The sequence below is a fragment of the Neopsephotus bourkii genome, unplaced genomic scaffold, assembly GCF_033783945.1.
Source record: "Neopsephotus bourkii isolate Nb327-2 ecotype Australia unplaced genomic scaffold, CSIRO-AGI_Nbou_v1 NB_1792, whole genome shotgun sequence".
NCBI lineage: Eukaryota > Metazoa > Chordata > Aves > Psittaciformes > Psittacidae > Neopsephotus > Neopsephotus bourkii.
The window spans coordinates 5763492-5776791 of record NW_026902266.1 but is presented as its reverse complement, the minus strand read 5'-3'; the positions used below and the strand labels follow the sequence as shown (position 1 = coordinate 5776791).

General features: G+C 40.9%; 1 protein-coding gene across 14 annotated transcripts in view; it reads right to left on the bottom strand.

The window, feature by feature from the left end:
• BRSK2 (BR serine/threonine kinase 2) overlaps nucleotides 1-13300 on the bottom strand; it is a 327161-nt gene that overhangs the window by 17355 nt on the left and 296506 nt on the right. For all 14 annotated transcript variants that reach the window (XM_061342432.1, XM_061342434.1, XM_061342433.1 and 11 more), the window contains 3 exons: nucleotides 8859-8982; nucleotides 6766-6946; nucleotides 6011-6100 (listed from right to left, as the gene is read on the bottom strand). In XM_061342432.1, the coding sequence (XP_061198416.1) occupies nucleotides 6011-6100; nucleotides 6766-6946; nucleotides 8859-8982 (395 nt within the window). The remainder of the gene's footprint in view (nucleotides 1-6010; nucleotides 6101-6765; nucleotides 6947-8858; nucleotides 8983-13300) is intronic.

Below are 13300 nucleotides of genomic sequence, written 5' to 3'. Positions count from 1 at the left end.
TGATCAGGTTGTTTTCCTCCTGTTCCTAAGGCAAATCAGAAATGAGCACACGAGAAACAGTAGCTCATATTGCATCACTTGAAAGACTACCAGAATTAATATGCCTTCAGCTTCTCTGCTATAATTACTTTAGCACTGCTTTCATTTCTATCATATTGTAACATCTGCTTTAGTAAATACTCTGTATGGTAAAATATTTCATCATTTTGAAGTAGAATTTTCACCCTAATTAGAAATCCTTAGATTCTTGGCAGCCTGCATCTGCTCCCGGATAATAAACCATAACCCAGTGACTGTGGGATCCAGGTGTTACATGAGGTAGACAAAGCCAGGGTCCAAAGGCTTCTAGCTGTCGGAGAAGCACTGATGGGTCATGTAACTGCATTTTTAATGTATTCTGATTAATTTTTTAATTAAAGCATAGTGGCAGTGTCAGATCTCAGTCCTTCTGATGATAAGGCAGTTCCTTATTTCTTAGAGATTGCTGGCAGTCATGCTTTGGATTTGACCAATGACACCCAGTTCAGTTCATTAACAGATGGCAAATGCTTTGGTTAAAATAAGACCTTCCTTCAAAAGGCGAAACAATCTGAATCCATTTTAAAATGTTAGTGTTCTGCTCAAATTTCTTTCCTGGTTTTCTTTTTTTTTTGTAATTTCTCTGTTTCTATCCTACATAAATTTCACAATCAAGCTACCTGGTTTGTGATGCTTATGACATCTTTGAGACTAAGACTTGTCCCAGCCTAAGAAAAATCACTTGAACAGCTGCTCTTGTGAGATCTCCAAATCCAGGGCTAGATACCAGAAAGTACTGAGCATCTCCTGCCAGATGCTCATAGTCTCCAGTAAACATTTCTATTGAGGGAGATGATGTCAAGGGACCCACCAATTCTTTTGGTCCAAGGCAGTTGTCATTCAGATTGGAATGCCCCAGTGTTTGGGTGCTTATCTGAAATTCACTGTTCTCCTATCAAAACTCTGGAGAGCTTGGACATTTTTTCTACATGCTGTATTTCAGGACTACTCAGTTAATTTTAATGAATTCTGCTCAGTAATAACACTAAAGCTGTTTAGCAAAAACCCAGTGCTCTGCAAATCCAACCAGGCATTACATGGCACCTTTTGTAGGTGGAAGCCATAATAGCAAGATTAATTGCCCCAGGTATTACAAAAGCAGTAAGACATAAAGGATTGCACAAGATTGCAGGAAATAAGATAAAGCTGGGACCTGGATGAGCCCTGGATAAACTGCCTTGTGGTCTAATTTTGAGCAGGCCTTTGCATAGCCTTGTTTTGAGTCTGCAGCAGAAAGTCTACCTTGCAAAACACATTTGCTTATTCCCTTTTCTGTCTTGATGGTAAAATCCTTTGCACATTTGGGGAATCGAAGTTTCTTGCTAATTTTTGTAGCAACCCATGGCTCTTGTAAACCATGAAGATAAACACCCCAAATTCACAGATCAATAGTCTAGGAAGTTTTTTGAGTCATGTGAACATGTTTTGCTTTCTGAGATGTACACCAGCACAGTAAAAGAGCTTGGGTGCATATAGAAAAGATGCATACAATGAGCAAGAATTTGTACTTTTCAAAATACAAATTGTATTTTAAAGGTGGATATGGTCTCTAAACACTTGTTTCTGCTAATGAAAGGCATTTCCAGCAGTACCACTGAGATGCTCTGAACCTTAAGATGCAAATGGTTAATATCTGACATGAAGCCAATAAATATAATAAAGAAACAGAAAACCTATAACAAAGAAGTTATAAAGGCTATTTCAGTATTGCTGATTGCCCAGAATATTGAAAAACTGGAAAAAAAAAAAAAAAAAAAGAATATGCAGCACCCCACACATAAAACCAAAGCCCAAAGAGGCAAGAAAATATTAAGGAAATAAAAACTGATAACCTGTGAATGATCACAGTTGGCTTTTTCATGTCCCTATTCACCAGCTGTTTCTATTACTCTTTTGTGCAAAGGTACTGGAGGAAAACAGGTTATGATATAATGAAGAGCATTGGGCTGAAACAAAGGCACAAATCTGAGATATTTTCCTTCACGGATAGCAATATTTTTATCCCACCAAAGGCCAGTCCTGCCCAGGGACTACCCAAGTAGATATTTCTAAGTATAAAGCTCCTGGATGGGGCCATACATGGATGAGAGACAAGGCCAGCTGTTCTCACAGAAAGCTATGCTCACTCTTGGTCCAAAAAGGACTGTCCTTTAATGGCCTCACTGGGGTTACTGGATTTTGTGATACTGGTAACAAGACCACATGGGCAGTTATTCTGGTTCAGATCAAAGGCCAAAACTATCCAGTGCTGTGTCTCCATCAGCAGACATACATAGATATGTAGGAGTGTAACAGTAGGCCAAGCATATAGAACACTGCCTCACTTGCTCACAACTTTCAGGTCAGAGATTTCCTGAACCTGATGCAGTTTTCTGTTTAGCAATTCTCATGAAAATGTCACTTCCAGGGAGTTGAACAGTCTCCCTGTGAATAAGCACTCAGGGGAAGATGAACATCTGCAAGCTCCTCACATTCAGAACCTGCTTCAGTGAAGAGCTCCAGAGGTCTTACATGACATGAAGATATGCCTTCCAATGTCTTTTTGGTACGTGGCTTTCCACTACTTATATATGATGGCCTCTAGTTGTTTCATTGGGAAGAAAAATTAATCAATCACTCCCTATCTACTTGTTCCATGCCAGTCATGATTCCGTAGACCTGGTATTATCCCAGCAGTTATACCACAGAGAATTTAATGTTCCAAAACATTAAGGTATAAGGCTGATAAGTTGCACAGTATTTGGACAAGTGGACAGTGGATTTTAGAAGTATTACATTTTGGAATATATCTCATTTATTTACACACTTATTCAGGTAATGGAGGGAAGCTATTTTCCTGCTTCAGTGTATGCCATAAGAAATAAGCACAGCCAGTCTTAGGAAAGAGAAATGGAAATGAATGGAGGGATATCCAGGCGGAAGGGAGATTATAAGGTGCTCAAGTGTGACACAGAAACACATCTGCCTAAATCAGGTACATGTCAGGCTCACATGCACACACATAGAGAGATGCATGGGCAACACAACATCTACAAACATCGTTGTGAGCTGAAGGAAATGAGCAAAAGGAAAGTGCGTTCTGAAACCCAGGCAGGCCGACCTAGTGGGCTGGCATGGTGTGTAACAGATCAAAGAGGGGCAGGAGAGAGTATGACTATCAGTGCCATATACTTAGTAGGCCTTGCTGTTCTGCTTTATACTGTGTTCACTGCATCTTCCCTTTCTGCAGGTCTCATTTTACATGCATGCACCTTTCACAGATGGTTTTCATTATCCCACCTGTAATGTCCCCCCTGAAATGGTTTTCACCATCCCACCTGAACTAATGTCCACAATGAGCTAGGAAAAAAATATCTCTGGTGCTGGGCCAGTATTGCTGGTCAGAGCCAGCAGTATCCTCGGCACCATGGGGGAGAGTCAAAGTGAACTGTGAGCTTGTTCTGTTGCAGCAGTGGACTGCCTACAGAGTATTCTCGAACCATGAACATGAATAGGAGTTCAACCACCACAATTCCTATTCCATGAGTCATTCATGGCTAGGGATATAGGAGAAGAAGAGAAACAGAGAAGACTTTGCCTTGTTTCTAGTGAGAAATGCTGAGTAATCCTGTGGTAATGTCTAGGAATCTCATGCACACATCTTCCCAACCACAGCCACCCAGGTAAGCAAGGTGGTGCATGTGAACTGTTGCTGTCCCTGTATCCCTTTATTTCCCCTTAGTCTCTCACTAGCTGGGGATGTGAACCACAGAGCCTCCCTACTTTGATGCGTAAGTTGTCACTTCTTGGTAACAATCCTTTTTTCCCCCTTCCTGTTCGATTTTCCTTGTACTCTGTCCCAGCCTAAAATTTTCAGGTTGACTTACTGATCAGGCAAGGTATTATGATACAGGATAGTTTGGCACTCTGTCTCTTATGAGCTGTCTTGCCAGGATAACTCTCTGACCAAAGGAATTCTCATTTTGGAGTTTCAAGAGCCCATTCATTTTGGTTTTGCTCCATGTGGAGCTCTCCATTCCACTCTGTCACTAAAGACCAGGCCGGGTTTTCCCTGCTAGAACAGTATACTCTCATGTAGCTTTAGGCAGTAAAAAGAGATTCTGTGTCTATAATATGATTTCTCCATTCCAGAACTGGAGCGAAACTGTAAGTTGGATATATTTCTCATGGAACAGTTTGCCCTAAACATCTCCCTGAGCCTCAGCCAGAGGAATGTTTTTTTAATTCCTATTATAACAAGACTTTATTAGGAAGACATTCTGCTTCACGTGCAAGTGTGCAACAGGGTCGAAGTCTTCCTAGAGAGTCCCAGTAGCTAGCACATACTAGGGTGAAAAAGTTAAAAGAGATCACCATGTTGTCTACTTTTTTAACAGTTTTCTCCTCACCAGAAAGTAAGGGTACACTTCTTTCCCTAAGAAACAAGGAATGCTCAAACATCACACATGCAGCAGGGGTAATAGAAAGTAGACTTGAAAGATGCATTTCTATCTAATTCCTTTCACCCCCTCTTGGTCTAGAATTTCTCAAGAGGAAGGACTGGCAGAAAATTCTGGCTTCTTCCTTGAGTTTGATTTAATGTCAAAATTCCAGAGAGCAAAATCCTGAATCAACTACAGTTCTAGTAGCCTCACCTTTCCTGCTCCCTAACAGAATAACCCATGGGCTAAGCACCTTTGCAGTACAGCCTACAGAAGGTCAGGCAGTTCTGAAGGGCAAAAGCAAAGTGGAAAGTAATATTTCCTGACCTGGGCATACTTTTCTGTCATTTAATAAGCATACACTCTTTTAGATGGAGTTATTTTATCCTCAGCTGTTAAAGCCACATTGTTAGATCAGAAGTATGTAACCCATATGTATAGTGAGCCAAGGACATCTGGGATTTAACTGCAGGATGCAATGCAAACTTCATTCCCCTACTTTTGTCTTGGGTTTGTTCACACAAAGAGCAAGCATAGAATTTGGCTCTTATGCACAATATTTAGTTACTAGCTTTTCATCATCGTATAATGGGCAAATTCTTCCCACTCCTCCTGCCTCTTTGTCTTCCTGCAGCCTCTGCTTTCTGCCTTGCTCCTATTTCTTTCCTGTATCTTCCAGCTTTTCCTCATTTTTCCTTCCTTGAAGCACTACCAATAGCTAAGCTTCTTTAGGTTTTCAATGTTCACCTTCTTCTTTGTTCTGCCCTTCTAAAGGACAGAAGAGTTACACTGGCATTTTTTTGTGTGTGTTTGTGTTAGTTACCACTAGTGTTCAGAGTGAACACTTGTTACATAATGGTGGGATGAGGCCAGTTTCTCTATTATCAATTCAGGCTGCCTGCATATTCAGACTGACGTCATTTCATTTCACAGGGTCACACATGTAAGACCTTCTTTACCACCACGAGGAATTGAAATTTACTTTAAAAACAGGTAAAATATAGCTTCTGCAGGACCTTAGTATATGATTTGTGCTACCACAATACCGGGGCAAGAATTTGATCACACTACTGGGAACTTCTGAGCATATTACAAAGTTACAAGTAGCTCTCAACTTTGTTCTAGGACCCCCTGAAGTTGGAGTTTCTAAATCATGCCTGAAGGGTTTGAAAACCAGGTTATCTTCTAGAGCATGTCCCTGTTCTGGGAGATTTTGGAGCTGGAGAAAATCTGGAAGATCTATTGATGATGCAGCTTTTAATGGAAAAGTGGGCAAATGGCTCTTTGGGCGGGAGGAGGGCAAAAGCTGTTTGGGGAATGTGCTGGGAGCATTGGAGTGGGAATGAGAGAGGGAGGGGTAGGATGGGAGTGGGGAGTTACTGCTCTGTCTGAAAGGAGCTTGTTCCTTGCTGTAATCAGAGGGATGGCCTCCCTCAGCCTCCTGTTACTGAGAGGCTCTTTACCTTCCTGTCCCTGCTGAAGCAAGGTGCTCAACAGTAGAAATTACTTACCTGATAACTGCTGCACTGAAGGCTGGTCATGTGTGCTTAACAACTGTGCCTGAATGGTTTCTACTACCCTCTTAAAACGACGGCTTGGACCTGTGAGGAGAGAAGAGGCACGAATGGCTGTGAAAGGAGTGGGAGCTGAACCCTCATACAACCTGGGCTGGAGGGGAAGGATCACAAGCATCTTCCCTTCAGTCTTGTCCCCAAGAGTGTACTGACAGTGTGTCTGTCCTTCAGCCAAAAGCACGGCATTGAGGAACTATTATGCAGTTCCCACATCAATAAGAGGACTGTGGTGTGCTGGACTTAACAGGAGGGAGGATGGCTTCTGGGCTCCTTTTGTAAAGACAGAAAACGTGGGTCTGCTTGTTTTTTGACCCTTTGTTTGGTTTTAGCCCCTGTGGGGCGTGTGGCCATCCAGAAGAAAAAGGTGATGGCACGTTTCTGTCAGAAGGAGAAACCAGTGGCCTCACAGTGGCCAACTGAAACATTCAGACTTCTGAGTGAACCAAAGAGACAGTACAAGGAGATACTTCAAATCCTGGTGGTGGCAACTTCACCTCTTTGGAAATCTCTTCCCCTTCCAGCATTTCCATCACTACCAACATAATTTTTGCTCCTGATGTTCTCTTTGCCCCTGTCTGAATTTTCTCCTAAGATCAAGACAGTTACATTCTTTCCCCTGGCAGAGGTCTCTTTGCAGGTGTCTATATCAGAAAGGACAAAGAACTTTTTTTTTAGAGCTTTGCTGTGGTTACCTGATAAGAGTGTGAAAGTGACAGAATAGATCCCATTCTCCTTCTGTGCCTCTCCCCCTTCTGTGTATGTTATGTCCACCTGGAACTTCACTGGCTTCTGGAAGACGGCAGGACCTCCTGTGGACTTATATTCTGCACGGAAACTTGTCTGTGAGATGACACTGTGACTGAGGCTTGGAATCTGAAACAGGTTGGTAGAAGGAAATAGTAGAACCAGAGCACAAAGGGAACAAAATGGAAAAATTCAATTTAGAGCAACAGAGAGCAGCTAAGATTTGCTAGATTTGCTTCTGGACTTGAATTTATAATGTACAGAGTGTTCTTGTGAAACAAGTAAGAGCATAGGTTGCTTGGCACCACAGAAGAATGAACTGCTCCTTACAGGACTGACCTAAATTTAAAGGTTGAATATTGGTGGAATACCCAGCATGCTTATAAATATACACATCACACAACTTTATATACTCAGTCTTTCTTATCCTACTCATCTATCAGTTTTGAGAAATGCCTTTTGCTGAGTAAAAACTGATATTAAGGGAGGGGGCAGAAAAGTCATAGGATATAACACTGGATATAAAAAAACCACCTGAGTAGCCTGGTCTGATCTCAGAGCTGACCCTCTTTTGAGCGGGAGACCTTCTTAAATCCTTTGCAACCTCAACTGTTTGATGTTTCTATGATATCAAATATACATCAGGACATGGAGCAGACACTTAGTCAAGAGCCTAGGATATCCACAAGGAAAGCATGCCTGAAAATAACTTACCCAAACCACAACTCCTATCAGTATATAAAAGAACTAGGAGACACTTTTTGGTATCATTCAATATCTGTGTTTTTGGATCCATGGTAGAATTTCACGAATCTGCCTAGTTGTCAAAGAGTTATCATTTACAGCTCCTGACAAAATTTAACATAGTCACATTCTATTTACTGCTTTATAAAGGACCAGATTTAAAAAACCAACCCAACAAACACAAATCACTTGGAAATCTGGCCTTCTAGGAGGGAAATGAAGGTGTGTTGTCTGAGAAGCTGACCTTAATGACTTACTTAGCAGGCTCTGACAATGCATTTTTAACTTTGAAGTTGGCGATAAGAGATTGTTCATAGAGTTCATCATACCTCAAGCCACACATGTAGAGTATGCAGAGGATCACCAATATACACAGTAATGCACACTACACCGCAGTATAAACCCACAAGAATACAAATGGCTAAATGCATGAAACTGATACAGTAACATGGATGCTTAAAATCAGCCTGAGATGGATACCAGAGTCTGATGCATGCTAATGTACTGCACTTGCTCTGTGTACACTTTTACAGTTAAAAAGATTATGTTTTTTTTTGGAAGAAATTAATGGCAGCTTCATTGAGACTAAAAAGAAGTGCAGTAATTTGTGGAAAACAATATAAATTCAACAAATGATAGAAGAAATTAAGTCTCCTCTTCACTGTATTGAAAAAACCCTCTAATTATGTTGTTAACTACCTTGAATTGAAAAATCTCTCAAACTTTACTGTGCTGACTTTTTCTTCGTTGGTACTTCCAGATAGTGAGAATAAAGACTTATAAAGGCAAAAATTGCAATTTCCCTCCACTTTCCTAGATTGTAAATACATTATATCTGCAACAACTGAAACACTGGCCATCAGAGGAAATTACCCTTCTTTCTGCCATGTAGCATGGAAGGGGAGATTTAAACTAACAAACACAGATGTGAGACAGGATTTTTATCTGACTAAAGTGGTAAAGGACATAATCAGCTGAGGAGACCCAGTCTGTTGCCCAGACAGACTGGTTAGTTTGACAAAGCAGCAAATCACTGTCTTGCTACTGCATCAGTTGTGTGCTCTAACTGCAATGATATTCCAAGCACTGGTAACCTGGAGTTGCTGCCAAGAAGTCTGAAACCTTTTCTTATCTTGGCAAGTATTATCTATTAGAAATTCAGAGTCCAGTAGAGGTCTGAATCAACAGGCCATGTAAATTAAATCCACAAAGTATGCATTTGAAGTGACATATGGCACAAGGAGTCTTAGAACTGACCAGTGAGCGATGCCTCCAAGAGGCAGCTGGGGTAACTTACCGAGAGGAAAGCATGGACAATATCAGCCTTAATGGAGCTTAGCGGTTTGTCCTTAATGACCACAAAAATCTGTTCTTCTTTCTCCAAGTTGATGAAGTTACCGAACCAGGATTTTTTGGCAAGCCTGACATGATGAAAAGAAATAGATAGTTTAGCATAGTAAGCACTGTTTCTCACATACACCAGCTAGAACAAAATATTAAAAAAACACACCAGCTAGAACAAAATATTAAAAAAACATACACCAGCTAGAACAAAATATTAAAAAAAACCACACAAGGAAGTTTTGATAATCCAGACGCGATACTATTACTACCAGCAAGTGGGAAACAGCCTCAGAGAACATCTAGAACATTTCACTTAGTAAAAACTCTTAAAATGATAAGACTACATAATGTTAGCCTGGCAGCATGTGTCCCCAACAATGACAAGTCAGCAGCAATGGTAACCCTTTTGACTGAGCCAATATACTGATTAATACTGAATAATATAAAGTGCACATAAGCCAGGGACACATTTCTGGTTTGCCTCCACGGCTCTCTCCCTTTCTTGTGCAGTATGTGGATGCTGGTAACAGGGGTTTAAGTTCCTTCCACACAATTTCAATCCCTCTTGTGTTCTAGGACTTAAAAAGTCCATTTTCTGAAGGTGTCCTATTAGGCTGATAGTGCAATCACAGGATTTCTTTTTAAAGAAAGCTGTAGATTTCAGTGGACCTCCAATCTGTCAGTGAACGAAATCCATTCCTACACAGAGGGCAGGACAAAGACTGTCCCATTCATTAGTCCCACTCAGGTTGTCTGTATAATGAATGAACTCTGGCCACCCTCCAAAGGAATGAATTTTCAGTACTAAGAGAGAAGATATTAACACCATGCAAAATATTGTTCAGGCTTTCCACTGACAGCAGCCCAACTTTGCAATTCCTTTCAGCATCAGATAGAGATTTCATCATAAAATGAAATGCTGTTTTTTTCACACTGATCATATCAGCAAACATTTGATTTTGCTTCTTGTTTCACCATCTCAATGCACTTTGTTGATGTTCCCTTTTAAGTTAAATAGGCTGATGGAAAAATGCAGGGACATGAATGTTATTGGGGGGCACTACCCAGAACTGTAAGGTAGAAACTCTGACAGATGTGGTTTTGAGCAGAGAAAAGTTGCTGTCAGCCATGAGATACAGCCAAAGAACTGCTGGACCAACCTAAACCCAGGGAAAATTCCACTGTAATCAGCCATATTCTAGTAGGGAATAATCTAGAATGAAAATGTCAGAAATTATAAGACCTGCCACTAAGAGACTGCAGGTTTTTTCCTCCACAGGATACTTTATAATGCCATGACAAGTCCAGTTTGCAGTATGGCAAGCAATAGGTTTTTATTTGTGTTGGCGGACATTCACCACTCAGTGGAAGGAAACAACTTCTCCAGACAAGAAGAGCCATTTGCAAAAAGATTAGCTTTCCAGCACAGCAATAAACAGCTGGAGAGAGTTATTAGTAGATTCACTTTCTGCAGTAAAGACTCAGACTGATGCAGAATGAGGAAGGGCAGAGACTAGGAAAGAGAGGAACAAGCTAGGAAACTAATTTGAAGTCTAGACCCTGGGGATAAAGAACAAAGCTTGACCTCAGCAGCATCTAGCAATTTGCACTCATCCCCAGTTTCAGAATGCTCCATGAATCACACAACTGTCCTCTCACTGCCCATTTCATGCACACAGCAGAAAGACCACAACTGGAAAACCACTCAGCTGAGTAAATAATCATGTGCTTCTACTTACTGTGGGCAACCAAAAATAAGAGTACAGAAAGATTCACTTGCAATTTGGTAAACCAGTGCCCCCCACTCAATTAAATCGGGCTAGAAAACTGTCACTCCCTAAAATATTCATAGGCAGCTGTAACCAAGCCAGTGAGCCAAAGATTAGCATAGGGAGCAGTAAAGAGAAAGGGCCTCTCATTTATATGGGTCGTTAAGGAGCCAGGGTTAGAGTGTGAAAGGAAATTACATACTAATTAGCTCATGTGTCTCACACACACCACAACAACTCTGCAAGCCCCTGGAGAGCTGGGGCAATAGCTCCCTGCATTAAGGGTCTATGCTCATTAGTAAATTAGCACCTGGTTATCCATCTAAAACGGCTGGTTGTTTTAGGCTTGTATGTACCATAATCTGATCCAGGACTGGCTATAAAGACTCCAGGGGCCCAGTGTATGTCACATATGGAAGCTGGGCCTGAAAAAAGTGGGCATATTTAATTGCAGGTCTGCTATGTTAAAATACCGCTTTTCATTTTTTGTATTTTCATTAATGGCCCTTCATTTATAGGTCTCTTAAAAAGCACAGGTTAAAAGGGCTCCAGGAGATAGGGAGGTTTTCTCTCATTCAGTGCTTGGAAACTTGGTCTGGAGTCTCCAGAGTCCAACTGGGCTCTTTTCTTTGGCAAGGTTATCACCAGTAATACCGACTCTGGAAGATTCACCGATAGCCTGGGCTAGGCTCCAACTTGTAAATCACTGGAGTTCACAAAATAATTTTGCCGGTGGCCTCTCCTGTTTCTGGAATGAACAGAATCAAGACATAGCACACATGCACTGGCTTTTCTCCCCAGAATACGCAAAACTAGCTGTGTTTATACACCTGGGTAACAACTGAAGAAGAGGAGGCAGTTTTGGAGCAAAACAACACAATAAAGCTTTCTCTTCTCTTAGAAGGTGTTAACTGCTGCTAACTTGGGTTAAAATGTGTGTAAATCCAAGATCTTCAGCACCTGGAATGAGATGCTTTAGCATCTCACAAGATCAGGCTGCAAGCAGTACAAAATGTACTTAAAATTAACAATCTTCTCTTGTCATGGCAAACCTCCTAAGGGGGGGGGGAGATAGGAGAGATGTGTGGGATGCTGGGTATGTAGATTACTCCAGGGAATCTAATCAGGTGTCCAGTTGATGACAAAGCAAATAGATTAGCATGAAAATGGAGGCTGGTGCTTTATTCCTTCACATGGAATTTCTCACTGCTATAATGCTGTTCTTTTCCTACTTTTAGAGTGTCTGACTGCATCACCTTCTGGAGAGCCTCACTGTCTTCCCTACCTGCCTCCGAGTGCATGGATCTGTAACCTCCAGAGGTTTACCTGCTTGGCATAAATAAGAGCATTTCTACTCAAGCAAATGGAGCTTTGCAGGTTTAAAGCAGCTGGAGCTATGTCTCTTTAAATGGCATCCCTAACACATTTTCTAGGACTTTCTCACATGAGAAAGAATAGTATTACTCAGACATGTCAAAGTGTATTACCTAATCATCAGGTTTGTTAAATGAATGGCAGCCATTGCCTTACCAGAGCAAGGACCTTATTTATCGCTTAACCCATGAGGTCAATACAGCTCTTGATAAGGATATTCTATTTCTTACAGAAAGAAAGGAAGTACTATTAAATATAAGACATGTGGAAGTGGGCACTGAGCAACAAGACATCTATCGTTAAAATATAATCCAGTTCATTATTTTTTATGACTTTTAATATGTTTACTGCAGGGTGCATCCCAACTGAACTCATTAATTTGGCAATTATACAGAAAGAGAAAAAAAAGGCCTTAGGCTTTGACTTGCATCCAAACTGCCTCAAATGACAGGCACTGCTTCTCTAGACCAGCTTTTAAAGAGTGAGTGGGAAGCAGAAAAGACAATAAATTCACAGCAAATCTTCCACCAACATACATGCGTGAAGAGGAGAAATTTAATTCTGAAGGTTTTCTGCTTTAATGGTCTTAAAAACATCTGAGATGAGAGTATGATATATTTCTTTGATAAAGATGCATTAATTTTATGAAATTCACTCATGCATTTCTATTGGTAAATGCTCCAAAGCGTTGAAAATACAATTTATCACATTTTTCTTCACTGATTTCTTTTACTAACACTTACTATTCCCTACTTCTCCCTCTCCTCAAGTCTTTATCCCTCTCTATTCTGCAGCATTAGATATGCAGCATAAGAGTGCCTATCTTATACCGGATAAATGCCAGGTCTGGGGGAAATTGTTAAGGCAATGCCATTGTCGGCAATTGTAAAACTTTGGATACGAAATTTCCATCTACAACTCATGAATATTTCACATGAGTATTTAACAAAAGGCCAAATTGCCTTGGTTGGCTGGGTAAGTCTATGGGCACTGGGTGCACAAACACAAGCTGTGAAAATAAAAAGGAATAATTTGGCATCTGTTGCATGTATTAGGAACTGTTTGGAGCAGCACTCTCTGGCAGGGACTTCCAAACCTGCTATGCAGTGACGCACATTTGTGCAATGAAATGGCTGAAATGCACACTGACTTTTAGGAATGAGTCTGGTGAATATGAAACAGCTTCCGCATGTCCCGGTGCTGCTGCCTAGAATTAACACTGCATGTACTATCGCAGCCAAAGATTCCTTAG